At 36.9% G+C, this 18868-nt stretch overlaps 1 protein-coding gene across 2 annotated transcripts in view; it reads right to left on the bottom strand.

Annotated features, from left to right (window-relative positions):
- The window catches only part of raph1a (Ras association (RalGDS/AF-6) and pleckstrin homology domains 1a), a 96794-nt gene that overhangs the window by 26845 nt on the left and 51081 nt on the right, over positions 1-18868 (bottom strand). The window contains exons 3-6 of one of the 2 annotated variants that reach the window (XM_067443517.1): positions 11401-11520; positions 10880-10982; positions 8345-8970; positions 4693-4767 (exon numbers count right to left, since the gene is read on the bottom strand). In XM_067443517.1, coding sequence (XP_067299618.1) covers positions 4693-4767; positions 8345-8970; positions 10880-10982; positions 11401-11520 — 924 coding nt within the window. The remainder of the gene's footprint in view (positions 1-4692; positions 4768-8344; positions 8971-10879; positions 10983-11400; positions 11521-18868) is intronic. The other variant, XM_067443518.1, reaches the window with a different exon arrangement.

The following is an 18868-nucleotide window of genomic DNA, read 5'->3' as shown; positions in this document are numbered from 1 at the left end:
AACTAGCCTAAGAAAAAGACGTTTTTAACAGGATAGCAGACAGCTGTGTGAGTAAAATAAATGCTACTGCCACGTTTAAGTCCAAAGTCTGGAAAACCTCTACTTAGGCAAGGCAAGGCAATATTGTACATTGATTATCGCAAAATTGCTATATCGTGATATTATTGGTATGCTGAGCCATAGAGTATCATATCCTGATTCCCACCCCTGTTCTTGACCATGTAAATAAAGTGTATGGTCTATTTGAACTTAAATGGTACATTTTTGTAAGGATTAAAAGAATCTGTGAGCTGAACCATCAAAATAAACCCTGACTAATATGCATGTGTGAAACTGTATCGTTTTATTTTCATGTTTCTGTGGCATGAGCTCACCGACTCATGTAGAAACAGGATATCGCTGACACATATTAACATGAAGCATGTCTCCACATATTTTTCTATAAGAATGGCCTGATCGGATGTTAAGAATCCAGATATCATTAGTGGCTTATAATAGTGATAGTGAATACCACTATTGAATTTCAAGGCCTCAATTCCAAAACTGAATGACCCTTTGTTTAAGAAGGAAACAAAATGGTGCTAAAGCAGCAGCAGAAACTGCCCAGCAGCTGTTCTCCTGACCCATAATTCTACATCACAAACCACCTGGCTGCAGAAACTACAATTATCTATATTACTCCAATATCAAGGCTTGTACAGGATCCAAGGTTTTTCGGAAATTCTGAGACAAGTGCAGCTTGTGAGCAGTGAGAGGAGAGAGAAAGACATCTCTGTGAGCAGGTGCGTCCCCTGAGGGCAGACTTACGGTTATCAGTGACTCAAATAAAAGTGGAGAAGAGGCGTATGGTGAGAGACATAAACCCAGGAGCTGTAGGTGTTGGCACCTCACATTATGAACGTCAGCGTAGTGCGTCACAAACAACAGCTGAATCTGAAGACATTTTTACAAGACTGTGAAGTTTATTTACATAAGGATAAAGCAATTACCGTGATAAGAACGGATTCATTTGATTAAAATTAATTTGCACCCCATTGTGAAAAAGAAGTGTGCTTGATGTGCAAATCTTAAAAGTATCTATACTTACTTGCAGATAATATTAATGAAATAAAAGGCCACTTTTACGACTGTTTCTCAATACATTTAAGTTTTAAAAGTGCACTTTTTAATGATACTAAACAAAAAAATTACTTTAAGTACATAATTTTTGTTAAAAAAGTAAAAAAATAAATAATAATAATTATGTGTTGACTAACAAAACATGCACATGTGAAACACTCAATTATAATTTAAACTGTAGTGTGTTATTTGATATTATTTTGAAAGTTCAATCATGACAACCCTCAAGATTTAGATTTAGCATGTTATCAAATATGGCAATGTTAATGTATTTGGTCTTAGCAGACTAGATCTACTACGCTTCCGCAAAACCAATATGGCTTTACTGCTAATAGATACACAGACACTCAACAGACATGAATCCTGCTCTAGGCAGGTGGAGCTGGGGAGGTGGAGGGTTTTAAGGGAACTGATAGCACGCTGCAGGACTAGCCTACAGCAAACACTTAACCAGAGTATAATAATGTTGATCAAGTGATCTGATTGGCTGAATGATCAGCAGAGGCCAATCAGTTTGTGCCATATGTGGTAATGGTGCGACTGCTTGCAGATTGCACGTAAATGACCTATCAGCCTGTGTCCTCTACAGTTATGAGATTGAACTAGATTTCATTTCATAGACTTCATTAAAAATTGGCAATTACATAGTCTAGAATATTATATCCATAATTAGAACTCTTTTTAAAAGTATGCTAAACTGTACTTCTTTTTCACGAGGGCAGTGATGAACACACCAGTGTCAGAATAAGGAATGAAAATCTAGGTGATGAAACCTCCCGAGTGCAAAGAGGATTAACAGCACGTTCACTCAACTCCTGCAACCAATCAGATCTCCTCATCCGACTCCAAGCCTTGCTAATGCCGCCACAACAAAGCTGACACACACTTCAGTGTCCACAACAAAACAGCAAAGAACAACACAAGAAATGACAGTCCAACTTCACTTTAAGCACATTTGTAAACCGATTTCTAAACTGATTGAAAGTCAGCATGACCTTTCTCAGTGAACGGTTTATCCAACCCGATCTCAAAGGAAAATGTATTTTTAATGAGGTGCCGATTTTTTGTGAATTTCTACATATGGTTTTTGGTAAGCATGGTGGTTCACCCAACATAATCAGTGGGGTTTCAGCAGATTGTAGGAATATGCAATCATCAATTAGCCAAAATATAAAATGGCTTCCATGAGTTTGTGTTAGGTTTAACACAATGAATTTGATTATCAGGAGTGGACGGCACTGGACAGGCTTCCATGGGTCTATAGGCGACAGAAAAGTTTAACAGGATAATCCGATCTGTGCTAAGAAAGCTTAAATCCCAAACACTGCTTAATGGAGGTCTGGTTTACAAACTGCTTTTGTTGAGCAGGTAAATCCTCAAAAAAAAAAGAGCAAACAAACACTGGTTGCTTGTGGGAGCGCAACACTTCTGTTGTAATGGGACTGCAGCCTGCTGTTACTGAAGAAACTCAATCTCTTCCAAGAATCCATCTGTTGCGCTGATCATTATGTCACTTGCTACCTTGCGGGTCCGTCTGCCACCTGTCCACAGCTAAACGATCTGAGGGTGTACCTATCTAAAAAACAGGTACATACAAACCCTGAGGGAGCTCACTGTCATCACTTACAGTCATTATCACAGATGTTGTGTTACATAAGCAGTGACGAAACTAAGTTTCCTTCCATAATAACAGAAGCAATAATCTAACAGCAATTATAAATCCTCCATTTCCAGTTTTCATCCTCATGTTCTAGTATTATACTCTTCTCAGATGTCCAAATGTTTAACCTCTAAATGGAATGAGCTCCACAAAATCCCATATTTAATTATTTGATTTGGACACGCAGTGCTGAAGAGCTGCCGATAACGCGTAGCTCGAAACGTATTTCAAAACATGCATGCATGCTCTCCAGATATACCTAAAGAAAGTGCAAAACATAGTGCATAGTGCAAAACAATTTGCTTTCAAGAGAACATCTCAGATGTTACAGAGCCCCTAAGGGAACATGGTGATGAAGAAAAAAAAATTAGATGGGAGGAAAATTTATACTTCAACGCTTTTGCATTCCCCCAGAAAATGTGTGATTTGCTTGCTAAAACTATAAAATTCTCTGGCAAAAGTATAGTGTTCCCTCAAGAAATGTTGTGTTTACTCACAAAAGCATTAAAATACAATTTTTCCACCCATTTTATACAATTAGAATCACCAATTTCTTAAGTGAATGCAAAAGCATAACATTTTATCTTCCCAGCTTCCCTCCAAGCTCTTTAGGGGCTTAGTACAGATGTAGCGTTATGTATCCCAAATAAATGAACATGATGAAAACTAAAGGTCTATTCACACGCACAACAAGATTGTCAAATTAAACTATAAAACTCCATGAAACTTTCTACACCAAATTAATACGTTCCAATTTGACACCTATTTAAAGGGATAGTTCACCCAAAAATGACATCATTGATCCTTAAGCCATCCTGGGTGTATATGAAATTCTTCTTTCAGACGAATACAATCAGAGGTGTATGTATATAATATATATATATATATATATATATATATATATATATATATATATATATATATATATATATATATATATATATATAAGAGCATCCATCCATTATAAAAGTAATCCATATGGCTCTAGCAGGTCAATAAAGGCCCTTTGAAGCGTATCGATGTGTTTGTGTAAGAAATATATCCATATTTAAAACGTATAAAGTAAACATCTAGCTTCTGTCCAGACAATCTTTCCGTATTCAACATACGAAGAAAGTGTAACACCTCTCACAGGTCAAAGCGCTTACACTACATCCGACGTAAGTTGAATACAGAAGGTGGTCTAGAGGAAGCTAGATATTTTACTTTACAAAGATTTAAATATAGATATTTTATATCTTACAAAAACCCAACAATTTGCTTCAAACGGCCTTTCTCCTAATTACATTTTTTTGGTGAAATATCCCTTTAATATTTATGAATTTGCCAGACACCTTTATCCACAGCTCATTGCACATTCGAGAATAATGCTTACTTTGGCAGGAATTAAATCTGTAATTTTGGTATTTATTCACATATACAAGCTTTTTTTTGAGAGTGTTGTGCACAAAAATATTAATGAATATTTTAGATTTTTTTTACTTATCAGGCTTGGTGTGAATAGGCCTTAAAAATTTAGAGCACTATGATCAACAATGCAAACATGGAGAGTTTGAGTTAATAGAGGTCTTGAACATTCCTGTTTTGTTATAGAACACCACAAATATTGTGTGTGATGTTAAGTATCCATGCACATCATTTTGCATCAACCATTTATACTTATTCCCCTAATGTGCTTTTATTTACTGAATTTACTTTTGATTTACTGTATGTAATGAACCAAAATAAAACTGAAATTATAGGAATAAGGTTACAAAGTTTTGTTTCATTAGAAGAGTACCCTTAACTCAGAGTCTTAACTCAAAGACAAGTGATGGAAGAAGAATGGGTGAAAATGATGCTGGCATGCATAGAGGGGTTAGGAAGCCACTAAGAGAAACTCAATACATCCAGAGGTGGAAAGATGGCATCACCTTGGTCAGCAAGTGAGAGGGCTTTCCTGCAATGCTTTGCAGAATGAGAGAGGTCTCCCTGTCCAGATACGAGTGCTTTGTGCAAAGAGAGAGAGACAAGAGTCATTAGTGCTTTGATTAATAAACATTAATGATTTTCCATAGTGTGAAAGCATAGGGGAAAACTGTGAGCAATAATCACTGCAACTAGAAAGAAAATGGTCCATTTCAAATAACATAAGATCACATTTTTCTATGGACAAATCACAAAAACCACTGTGGTTTGATATAAGATGCATGTGGTATTAAGTGCTAAAAGCAGTTTTTTTTCTTGCTTTTTTAAATAGTGTGCATGATTAAATTAAATGCTAAATTAATAAAATATAATAATAATACATTAAAATAATATCAAAAGCATCTGCTAAATGATTAAAACATAATTAAAAAAACAATAGAAATAAACATTTATAATGCATTTTATGTAATTATTGTGACAAAAACAGTTCTGTATATCACTTAATGCACACTTAAAGAACTTTATAGGTATCATTTCAGTTGAGCTTGGAAAAAAAGACTAACTGGCTTGGCCGTTTTAGCCAATCAGAACACTTCAGAAAAGTTTAACCAATCACAAAACACTGCATTTTACATTTTCATATTTGTTTATATGACTTTGGAGGGTTTGGGAAAATATATGTGGTTGAAGGGACAGGGCGGTGTGTCCAGGTTTAGCAAAAGTTTGCAAACGGCTGAATCACTTATCTATCATCTGTAGGTCAATCATGTTTGTCAGTAAAAATCTGTGGGATAGAAGGATAGATTAGTGAAATCCCTCCACATCAATCTGCTGAGAGACTTTTCCACCACAGAGGCAAAGGAAGCATGCAGCTCATTGACTGCGTTTCAGACAGCTTTAAATAGCAGTGATCTGTGTGCCTTCCTAAATCATTTCATCTGTGACCACACCACACACTCATTCTGTTCCACAGATTAATTCACACAAGCTGCCAGACAAACAGCAACAGGGTCAAAATACTAATCGCCCATCAAGACGTTGGAGACATTTCTAGATTAAATAAAAGAGACATCAATTATTCTGAAATGTTAATTAGGAAATTGAGAGATGAAAACACGTCGACGGTCTGAGTCTGTGGTAGTGTAGTGGGTTTAATGCGAAACTCGATTTCGGGGACCAAATCTGCTCTTCCTGTCCGTTTTTAGGTGAAAAATCGGATCTATTGGAGATGTCCAATAGATTACTTAGGTGCACCGAAAGAACACCATAGACAGTAATCAACATGGGAAAATCTCACAGTAAAACATGCAGCTGTGAAAAATATAATACACTGGTGCTTTTCCAGATGAGCAGTTTATCTATGTATCATCTTCTTACTCTTTTAATTCTTCTTATAGCTATATCATATTTGTTTCTTTTTTTAATTCCTTTTAAAACCATTTGAATTGTCCATGTTTTCATTTTGTGATTATTTAAATTCCCTTTTCTGTGAAAAGCACTTTGAATTACCATAGTGCATGACATGTGCCTTGTATTGCCTTTCCTTGATCATTTACTCACCCCCATGTCATCCAAGATGTTCATGTCTTTCTTTCTTCATTCGAAAAGAAATGAAGGTTTTTGAGAAAAACATTCCAGGATTTTTCTCCATATAGTGGACTTCAACGGGGTCCAATGGGTTGAAGGTCCAAATTGCAGCTTCAAAAGGCTTTTTGTAAAGGCTGTTTGATTTAGTCTTTGCACTTTCTCTTTGTTAGAGGAACACTCCACTCTTTTGAAAATAGGCTCCTTTTCCAACTCCCCTAGAGTTAAACAGTTGTTTCACCGCTTTCAAATCCATTTAGCCGATCTCCGGGTCTGGAGGTAATTCTTTTAGCATAGCTTAGCATAGATCATTGATTCTGATTAGACCGTTAGCATCTCACTCAAATATGACTGAAGACTTTCAATATTTTTGTACTATTTAATAGTTGACATTTTTGTACAATTTAATTTTGTACTATTTAATACTTGACAAGCTATGCTAAAAATCTGTAGTAACATTGTATACCGAGACTGACGGAAAAAGAAAAGATTTTCTAATAATCAAGGAACTGTTGCCGTACCACAGGTGCAGCATGCAGGTGCTGTGTAATATCCTAATATCCTTGATTATTACGCAGGAATGCGAATGTAGTTCCTAGCCCTATTGGTCTAGAAAATCACAACTTTTCTTTTTCCGTCAGTCTTAGCACACGTTGTTACTCCAGAAAGTATTGAATAGGAAAAATATTAAAAGTCTTTGGTTCTTTTTTAGTGAGATGCTAACGGTCTAATCAGAATCAATGATTTATGCTAAGCTATGCTAAAAGTGTTACCTCCAGACCCAGAGATCGGCTTAATAGATTTAAAAGCGGTAAAACACAGCAGCCTATTTTCCAAAAAAGTGGAGTGTTCCTTTAACACGGTCGATATTTCTGCCTACATCATGTGACCTTTCCAACTAATTAAATAATCCGTGGCGAATTGCAGAGCTAGTGCAAGATTTTGCAGCATTTCTGGTTACAAAGTATGTTTATTATTATTATTTTTTAAATTTCCAGTTATAGATAAGAGACCTTATTCCTCTGCTGGGATCATTTATTGCCTTTTGAAGCTGCGATTTGGACCTTCAACCCATTGGACCCCGTTGAAGTCCACTATATGGAGAAAAATCCTGGAATGTTTTCCTCATAAACCTTCATTTCTTTTTGACTGAAGAAAGAAAGACATGAACATCTTGGATGAAATGGGGGTGAGTAAATGATCAAGGAAAGGCAATACAAGGCACATGTCATGATAATTCAAAGAAAATGTAACTGATAACTGATGCATCTGAGAAGTCTTCATATATTTAACCATAATCACAATGGGTTGAAAGTTAAACCTTTAAATATTTGGGTTAGACTATGTCTAAATACAACACCAAACTTCTGCAAAATCACTTATCTGTGTAATTAAGTCTGTAGTGAGGGTAAAAGCCGCTTTTATTTGGTTTTTCAGTCAGGGATAGAAACTGCTCTCATTTTAATGCTTAATCTGCCCTGCTAGGGGCTTGATGAACTCGGCTCCATTCCAAAACCTAGTGAGCTGCCAACAAAGGCTGCTTTTTAAGCGCTCCAGAGGCTAGACAGCCTAATCAATGCCAATAATATTCAATATTCTCAACCTTTTGGACTATCTCTAACGTACACAGTGATAACTTTTTCCAGTTTTTTCAGGCATTTACTGGAAAGAATTAAAAACAGTTTATTTATTTTTACCCCATAAATATTTTAGAGCTTAGCATAATTAGAGAAATGTCCTTCATTATACAAATGCCAACAGAATTTTTAATAAAATAAGATTTTATTAATTTGCATGACTTCTCTAAGTCTAGACATGACACTTTTAAAAATAAAGCTACTATATATAGGTTTTTCAAAACAGTGGGAACACTACCACTTCAACAGTCTCTTTTCTTCACACAGGAACAAAGTAAAATAAGAAATATCTTGATGTTACGATTTTAGTTGGCTTATTTTAATACTTCTTTTGTCTTATTTGAAATGATTGCATGTATCCTTCAAAGAGAGCAGATAATGCTCTCTCAGTGGTAAAACTCTATTTGAGATATGAACAATATGAAGCATTGTTTACCTCTGAACTCGGCTGGTCCTGTCCGTCCTGTAACCCGTCCTGCTCAGACTTGGGTTTATCAATGTCCAGCGAGTCCATGCTGGACGCAGAAGCAGAGTTGATGCTAGAGCGAGAGGAATGGACAAAAGACCGCACCTCATGCTCAGTGACTGTACCCACGGACCCTGTCCTGCGATGATGATGATGGGAGGTCGGCCGCCGGACAGTGGCGGAAGAGTATGGCGCTGAGATCGCGGAGCCAAAGGATGTGGAGCTCTGCCTGGCTGCTTCGTCCATGCTTTGGGAGGCCTTTTCCAGCTGGGCTGTGATATCATCCAGAGAGAAGTTGGATGCCAGCGAGGGTCTGCTGGAGGTGCTGCCCACTCTGACCGTAGACGCTGGCGAGGCACGGGTACTGCTGCTGGTGCTGCCGCCACTGCTACTCGCCCCTCCGCTGCCGCTGCCCGTGTGCTTAGCGCTGTGACTGCGGCCGGCCGGTGGCTTCTGACGGACTTTAGGGTCACTGGCCATTCCGAGGCGAGATGAAGCGCTGCTGGGCTTGCCGATGGTGCTGAGCTCCTGCTCGATGGAACAGAGGTCCGCCATCAGAGCATCCAGATCCACTGCGTCACCCTGATTCAGTGCCTCTGTAAGTAAACAAACATTCACACACAAACCAGCTAATTTAAGCATGCCAATATTTATTATGACTAAGTAAGATGTTTATATCTCAAGGGCCTTGAGTTCCTTTGTATAACCAAACAGCCCAGCCAAACTGGCAGAATCTGTGCAAGTGAGAATTCACAAAAATGGAAATGGAAACAAGTAAACTCCTCAGTAAATCCTGTCTGTTTTGGGCGGATGCAGAGTTCTGTGATCATTTTATATTTTCCTAAGGGAACTTTTCTAAAATCATCAGGACTTCTTGAGGGGTGTATCGATTCTGAAGTAATTATTACTTTAGTGTGGGCTATACATGTAAAAATGATTTTGGAATACACTACCGTTCCAACATTTGAGGTCAGTGAGACTTGTTTTTGGATGAAATTAACACTTTTATTTAAGCTGATCAAAAGTGACAGTAAAGAAATGTATAAAGTTGCAAAAGATTTGTATTTTAACAAAATTGCTGTTCTACTAGACTAATATTAATCAAATAATACCGAAAAAATCCGGTATTACAGTTTCCACAAAAATATCAAGCATCAGCACAACTGTACTCAACCTTGATAATAATAATAATAAATGTTTCTTGAGCAGCAAATCAGCATTTTAGAGGGATTTCTGAAGGAACATGTGACTGAAGACCTGAGTAATGATGCTAAAAATTCAGTTTTCATCACAGGAAATAAGTGACATTTTTAAATACATTAGAACAGAGCATTTTAAAAGTGATTTAAAATGAAGTCAGAGATTGGAGAATATGTAGGTGCTTCTTCATTATATCATAATGGGTCTCATTCACTAATAATAGCGTGGATTCTTTCATATTTGTACGCACAGGAGAACTTCTCAAGAAAAATCTCCGCCTGATTCACAAAACGCTCGTACGCACATACATTTATTCACAACCTCGTTCTGATGTTAGTGAATTTGGAGTATTCTAAACGAGTGGCCGTTTGTACAAGGCTAGTAAATTTGCATAAAACACCCAAATAATGGGAGTATATGAAGAAATATGGAAGCCATTTAACTACTACATCAACAACAATAATATTGGTCATTTATTACAGGAGATGTAAATTTGTATAAGTGTTTTTTAGTTTCTGTGTCGCTTTGCAGAAAAATGTAACTAACGTGTAAAGTACAGTAATGTATTTTTGGTTTTAGGGTATCTTGTGATATTTGTTTTGCATTTAGATCGTTTCTTGTTTGAGACTCTTGTATATTTCTATATGGGAGGAATGAGTGATGTGTTCTATTGTTGGGGTGGGAAATAACTGTGACAAATTGGAAATGTGTTTCCCTGTTACCTGTCTTGCATAATTAAAAAACAATAAACACATTGTTAAAAAAACATACAAACAAAAAAAATACATCCAAATCATATATCTGCGTTATTCAGAGAAACCTCACAGCTGAAGCTAAAAATGCAGATTCTCTTACTCTTTATCATTTTATACATCATTTTATATATGGATCATATGATACAATGAATGCAATATCTTTCAATGTAATTATGGTCATGTTAGGATGAAATGTAACTTCTTAACATGATTATAAAGCCATACAAGTTACTTTTGCGTATATTGCGAAGAAAAACAAATATTGCGAAATCTTTGGTGAATTGTGATTTGTTCTTAAAATCGTTAGTATGGACATTTTATGCACAAATTATGTGTATGCGTGCTTAGTGAATGAGACACTGAATTTCAGGGAGAGACCATAATGATCCTTATGGTATTGACAAAATACCATAATGACATTAAAATGTGTATCAATTGTGGAATATATAGTCCCTGACTGAGGTCATAATGATATTAGAATATTAACAATATAACACTGTCAATAATAATAGAACAGAATTTTGTAATGTAGAGTGTATACTGTGTATACCGTTGATGTTATAAATGGAAAAGCGGTAGGCCATGTTGGCCATGTTTGACTCTTGTCGGAGAGGTGCTTTCTGCATCTTCTCTGGTCTCCCATCATCTAGACTCTAAAGAAAGAGAAACAAAGATTGATGAGACTTCATAAATACAGTAGGTTCACCTGGCAGTACTGTTACTGTTAACACTGTGGAGGGATTTCAAGACTGTCTGATTCATTCAAAAATACAGATTATCACTGATGTAATTCAGAAAAAATACAGATTACTGAAGTCATTCATTCTTAATACATTTTGCTGAATAACATTCAAACTAAAAAAGAAGCTTAAATAGTGAACTAAAATGCATCTATGCTGCACAAAACAAGTTAATTGAAAGATTGACAGATTCTTCATGCTGCTTAAAGCCTCATGAGTTGTGACATCACAGACCTAATCTATACTGACAACCATGACATAATCATTTAAATTATCACCATCACTGCACCTACAAGGTACACATCTGCAGGTTATCATCTCTCATCCTCACCTTTGTGAGTTTGTCGAGCTCTCCGAGCCATGCTCCAAACATTTTGTCCAGGTCCTGGTCCTCTTTATCGCTGTCCTCCTCTGCAGCGTGATCCAGCTCATCATCTGAAAACTGCTCCATCTGAAACAGAGCGCAGGACTGCTCAGAATTCATACGAAATAAGACTTTTTCAGCTTGTTAATCAATTCTCTCCCAGCAGTCAATCTTTTTTATCCTTTAAAACGAATCTTTGATCACCAAAATGACACATTTAAACAGTTTTCCTTGAGAAAAAAAAAACCTCATGCCTCAAAATAGCTTGAAGGTAACTCTACAGCCATGCCTCATTTAGTATTCGCGGTTCTATGAACATGTAAATTAGCCCGACATCCACTCACACAAGCTCCGAGATCTACTCACTGACGATCACGTTACAAGAAACACCAGCGATTTCAAACCCCCTTTTTGAGACTGTCTTTGGTTCACTGGAGTTTTAATGAGAAGATACTCAACAATGGTGTTGACTTATGAATTTTCACACGGTTTGTCTAAGCATATAAAAAACACCATATAGACATGTCTGTAGAACAAACGGTACACAGTAAATTAAGCCTTTAAGTTAAATATGGTTAGGATATAAATTCCCTCAAACTAGAGCTGCAGGATTCGGGATAAATTGAGAATCACAATTCTTTTGGGTTCAAACAGATTCTCCCACAATTCTGAATAGACAACTAAACAAAATAACATGACATTTACTAGAGGTTCTGACAAAATCTTAATAGATGCAGTCTATTTAAAATGTTTAATTAATCTGAATTATTTATTTATTAAAAATAAGGTTTGAATGAATGAATTAATGAATGAATAAATAAATAAACAAAATAATCAATAAATGAATGAATGAATGAATGAATGAATGAATGAATGCATGAATGAATGAATGAATGAATGAATGAATGAATGAATGAATGAATGAATGAATGGTCTTTGAACAAATCTCTTGACTGAATGAGTCAATGACAAATAGTCACTTGTCGCCACCTGGTGACGTAACACAATGTAACCGATACAACCACCAAGTTACTTTCAAAACGAGATTTGTTTGATATTGATCACTTTCTTAAGACATCAGGTGTTTATATCCAAACTATAAACTTTTATCCAGTTCTTCTGTGATAATATAAATACTTGTAACACAGATACTGTGATGTTGAAAATCCTTTATGTGAAGCCGTTTCATGCCTATACATTAAGGGTGTTTCCTCCGAGGAGGCAAGGGAGGCAGTGCTTCTTCAAAAAATTGTTTGAGAAAAGAATCCATATAAAAATAAAAATAAAATCATTGCAAAACTTACAAAATGAGACATTAAATAAAGTAAAACTCTCCAACAGCAACACCAGCAGGTACAGTTAGATCAGTAGTCTGGATCTCTCTTGCCTCCCCTGAGCCCATTGAGTTTTAAAAGAAACCTTAAAGAGTGCGGAGGGTTTGTTGGGGGGAAACTGAGAATGAATGAGGGAAGTCATGTGAGAGGAGGCAATGCCTCCATCGTGCTGAGTGGATATGATGGGGTATGACTGGCTTGTGTGATTAATCCTGCCTCTTGTTTCCATGCGTGTTAGCATATGAACAAAATGATGGCATGTCTTAAACGGGAGGACTAAATAAAAAGTAAGCAAACAACTCAGTCACCTAGATATCAGCTTTAAGTCACAACAAAAACTTGAAATGGCCTATAAAACAAAAGACTGTTGTGGTTAATAGTGAGCATTCAGCTTGGTGAAAGTTGTTACACCCATGTTTAACAGAAAATAAAATTAAATCACTGTCTATCAATTGTCACACAAATTTGACATAACCTAAAACTGCTGCTTTTGTTAGGCTCGTGAGATGCCTTCTTGAAATCACACGCTGCCCTCTGCTGGCCATGAGGACACAAAGCCTGATAATACATGACAGACTGCATAAAATAATGTTACTCAAGGCTAATGTTGTCACTATTGTAAATTATGAAGTTCTTATGTAACATCACAAGCCTGTTTTTTCTTTGAACTCATCACTCAAAGTATGAATGATTTATGGATAACAAGAATCCCATCCTGTAAAATCTAACACTAAGCAGGACAGATGGGGACCTGGTGTGTGTGATGTACACATCTGAATACATCAGAGTCTTTTCATCATGTTTATATCAGATGGTTTGGAAATCATCCTCTCCCGTTGTAAATGGTTTTGGCAAGCTTAGCAGCAAAACATTTCAAATGCTGTTATAACACAGAGCCATTAACACTCTCCAGTGTCTAATGTTTCTGTACCAAACATCAACCCTCATAACACACTTTAATAAGCAGTTTCAAGTTTAACTTGTTCATTGAGGCTACAATGAACAAAATAAGCACTGTGTGTAACAGAATGAAAGTAATCCTCTTACGTTATTAAAATTCTTCTAAGGTACTTTGGTTTGAAAATGTCCCATCACTGGTGAGGAAACCTCGTGGACCGACTGTACCAGGCCACAGAAATCTCCAACGTAACCATGTTACGGAAAGAAAGAAAAAGATATGGGCTATTTACAGTTTTGTTGGAACATTTTCCAAGCCAGTCGTTCTGAAGCCAGCATTCCATAGGTTATGTACAATATGCAGGGGGGGTCATTTGCAGTTTGGCAACCCTGTAATTGTTGGTCAAACATGCAGAAGAAAACTGGCCAGTGGGATGATAAAGTGCTAGCCAGATGTTCCAGAGTTTAGATCTTCATCAGAACAGCCGCCAAGATCATTAGAGATGGAGACCAGAGACCACCACAAATGTCTTAAACACACTAGCAGAGCTGAAGAATGATCAACATCACTACATGTCCAATGACCACCTTTACCAAAACAAAACAAAATCTTCTATATTATGGTGTTATCATTGCACAGTAATGGTATCATAAATCATAATACCATGGTAGTTTGATATACATCACGGTTCAAATGTTTGGGGTAGATAAGATTTTAGTGTTTTTGAAAGAAGTCTCTTATGCTCACCAAGGATGCATTTATTTGATCAAAAAAATAAGTAAAACAGTAATATTGTGAAGATTTTTAAACAATTGTTGTCTATTCAAATATATTTTATTCTTGTGATGTAAAAACTGAATTATCAGCATCATTACTCCAGCCTTCAGTGTCACATGATCCATCAGAAATCATTCTAATATGATGATTTGATGATCAAGAAACATTTATTATTATCAATTTTGAAAAGATTTGTGCTGCTTAACATTTTGTTTCCAATAAAACAGAATTAATTTGTAATATTAATATTTTGTAACATCATACATGTCTTTATGAATGTTATTTTGTCTTTTAATGTCTTTTACTGTTATTTTTGCTTAATATAAATATACAATGTATTATAATATATAAGGTAACAATGAGCCCATGCTGACAAAGTATTAGGCTAATTAGCATATGAACAAACTTATGGAATGGCATAAATGGGAGGACTAAATAAAAAGTAAGCAAACAACTCAGTCACTTAGATATCAGCTTTAAGTCACAACAAAAACTTGAAATGGCCTATAAAACAAAATGACTGTTGTGGTTAATAGTGAGCATTCAGCTTGGTGAAAGTTGTTACGTGTTAGCAGAAAATAAAATTAAAGCACTGTCACAAATTTGAGAAATAAATGTTAAGGGCTCTCTTAATTTTTTCCAGAGATGAAAAAAAAATGATATATTTACACACATGCATATATATACATACATACGCAAATACATACTAATACATATATATCTATGATTTATGAGGTAAAACAAATCATTTTGAAGAATTTCATGGTACATCTCCATTAAAAAAGAAATTTTAAAAGTCAAGGTATACGCTACTCTTATACAGTATAAGAGTTGTCAGCTCATGTGGATCAGGGTTCGAATCAGCCCTGGGCCAAATCACAACCCCATTCCTCCTCTCGCTCCTTGCCCCATTCCAAAAGTTTCTACTTTTTAGTGAATACAGTCTAAAAAGCCCCCTAAAAGCCTCAACTACAGAGTGACTGGTTCATGCTAGATTCTAAACACGTCAGCCTTGAGTTTCTGGAAAGTTTTCAGATTCAGATTCCACTCCTCACATATCCTCTTGGCTTGTTTCCGCGGGCCAGATCTTCCGAGCTATATCAGCGATTGTTTATGTTTAATCTGTGGAGAGCGAGTGAGCGAAACCAGGGAGAGAATTAAAGGGAAGCGCCTCAAGGAGCTGTGCTACAATTAGCTCCCTGCGGTTAGCAGCCCTGTGATTTGGGCCTGGACTGGCAGGCCCGGGGTGTGGGCCGCGCTGCGTACGGTACAGACACTCAAACTGTGGTCCCTGCTGAGACACACTGGAAGAAGGACGAGGGAAACATAGTGTGTGTGTATATGTGACAACATCATCATCATCACCAGAAGGTCTGTGATCGCACGTGCTGCGAAGTCATGCCACGGTAGTCTAGTCTATTAGATGCTGGACCGGATTGCTTGGCTCGCACCTTGTCCGTTTTATGCAGATCCCGTCTGGAGAGACAGCGGCCACGTGTAGCGTCAAGCCTGCAGAGGAGGCATCTGTTTCACATCACTGCCTTACACATTCCACACACAGCAAGCTCTTCGCTCTGATGGAGTAAAGCAGGCGCTCCTGCTGCCTCCTACACGGGAGAGCTAGCAGTGTTAATATTTATTAAAAACAGCAACATGTGTCCTACCAACACTGCCACGCTCTCGATGGGTTCACATTCTGTGAACTTTTTGCTTCCCATTTCAGAGCCCTTCAAAATAATTAACATCAAAAGAGATTTTAAAACAAGCTACTGCAAGTGCACCATTACCTTGATGCGTCAACTAGAAGCAATGAAGATTTCAGGGTGCTGCCATATTTTCCGGAAAATAAGCCACACTGAGTCAAAATGTTCAGAGAAAAAGAAACACGATGTATAAGTCCCATTACATTCATACAATACTGGTAAACAAAACACTATAAACACTATAAATGTGTATTTTAGTTTCACTCACTTCACAATAAATCCTTTAAATTTAAAGTATTCCGAACAGAACAGGTATGCAGAAAAACATAAGTATAAAGCAAAAAAATTATAGTAGCATTGATCATAAATAACAACACCAAAACTAAATTGGAACTAAAGGTGTGAGGGAAAATATATTGGGCTCATTCGGCATGAATCCAAATGTGCAAGCTTTGTACCTGTTTTACATGTTTAATTGCACTATATAAGTCACTTTAGAATGTAAGTTGCAGCACATTTTAACTTCCAGAAAATACTGTACTTGGTAGGTTGCTGTTGAGGAGTATCTAGTTCAGATGTATCCAACCCTGGTCCAGGAGGGCCAAGGTTCTGCAGAGTTTAGCTCCAACTTGTCCCAACATACCTCCCTAAAGGTTTCTAGTAATCCTGAAGACATTGAGTTGCTGGTGCAAATTAATTTAATTGGGGTTGCGCCTTCAGGAGCAGGATTCGACACCCCTTTAGTTCCTAAAGAAGGATTCCAAAACCACAAAGGAGTCAGGTGCTGTACTGCCATCTAATGAGTTTTCTCTGTCATCAAATCTTTCCACCTTGTGTATGTCGTACCAATGTATAGACACTTTTGTTGGTCTTTCTGTCTGGCTTCAGATATTTTCTGTTTTCTGTCTTGGGCCATACAGGTACTGGTTTTCTATTGGTAAAGCACTATTATAAGTGTTTTACATTGTCAAATTTTAGCTCTTTGCATCACAAAACAATACTAGTGTGTCTATAGACGCGGCAGCCAATGAGTGCAAAGATTCTCTATTATGTTCAGTGAACCACCACAGGTCACGTTAATTCAACATGGCGTAATACATTGAGGAGGTGACCGCACCATACGTAATTAAACAGAATAATATTTTTTGGAATAAAACAGAAAAAAAACCCTACATAATAGATATGAATACAGTCTTTATCTCATGTGAGTGACACCATTCATGACAGAACACAAAAACAAATGATTTCTAAATGTGTAAACCTTTTTAAATTAGCACCTTACTACTGAATGCACCTTTAAAGGGTTAGTTCACCCAAAAAAGTAAATTTATGTCATAAATTACCCACCCTAATGTCGTTCCACACCAGTAAGACCTCCGTTCATCTTCAGAACACAGTTTAAGATATTTTATATTTAGTCCGAGAGCGTATGCAAGTGTATTCACACTATACTGTCCATGTCCAGAAAGGGAATAAAAACATCATCACAGTAGTCCATATGTGACATCAGTTAGTTAGAATTTCTTGAAGCATCGAAAATACATTTTGGTCCAAAAATAACAAAAACTACGACTTTATTCAGCATTGTCTTCTCTTCCTTGTTTGTGTTCAATCCTCAAATAAAGATTCTAATGGTTATGAATCGGCGTATTGATTTATGATTCGGATCGCCAATGTCACGTGATTTCGGAAGTTCGGCCGTTTGACACGCGATCCGAATCCTTAATCAATTCACTGATTCATAACCGTTTGAATCTGTATTTGAGGATTGAAAACAAACAAGGAAGAGGAGAGGGTGTGGAACGACATTAGGGTGGGTCATTTATGACATAAATTTCATTTTTGGGTGAACTAACCCTTTAAATATGAGCAGAAATATTTGTGTTATCAGGTTAGCAAACATATTTAGCTCCGCTAGCATCTTTCCATCAAGTGGAAAAAAATAAAATAGGCAATTATAATGAAGGGCAGTTTAGAAGTTACACATCATTTTAATTTTTACTGATAACAAATCATAAACAGCGATGGAAACATTAAATATGAGGACTTGTAGCTGTGTGTAGGAGGACAGTGTAATGTGAACAGGAAGTGTGCAGGATGTAATGGATTCCTCATCCCCCTCGCGGCTTGTTGTGTAAGCCATCTCCTCAAGATGAGAGCCACGCCAAACTTATACCATGTCACAACAAACACACACTCCCTAAAGCAGTTAATCAAAAGACGTGATTCATTGTGCTCAATGACATTTTAGATTATGTAACAAACAACCCATCAAATCCTTAACTGATCCTAGGTCAGAAAACAGCGTCGTAATCAAGAACGAGCTCAAATCTCCACTCAAAGCTGCAATTTCATAATCAACCAACCTACCAGAGGAGTGCCAGAGGAATCCAGCATCTATCTGAGATGTGGATTTGCTAAGTACTCTGATAAAGGAGCAGCTAAATCCTGAAGAATGTATTTAATGGTGATTACTGTTGGGCAGCTCCAAAAGATGTGCTATAACGTGCTAGAAATACCAGTGTATTTATTCAGTGATGCAGCCTGACACCAGTGGACGGCAGGAAATCGCATGACCTCTCGACACACCAATGAGACCAATTGTAGTTTGTTACTGACTCAAAGGCTGCCCGCTGTCCAACACAACATTTGAAGGCCCTATATAACATAATATTAACGGAACAACAAACAGTCATATACTTTATATTAACTAACTGGTAACA

This window comes from Pseudorasbora parva, chromosome 5 (genome assembly GCF_024679245.1).
Source record: "Pseudorasbora parva isolate DD20220531a chromosome 5, ASM2467924v1, whole genome shotgun sequence".
NCBI lineage: Eukaryota > Metazoa > Chordata > Actinopteri > Cypriniformes > Gobionidae > Pseudorasbora > Pseudorasbora parva.
This window is presented reverse-complemented; position numbering and strand designations above follow the sequence as displayed.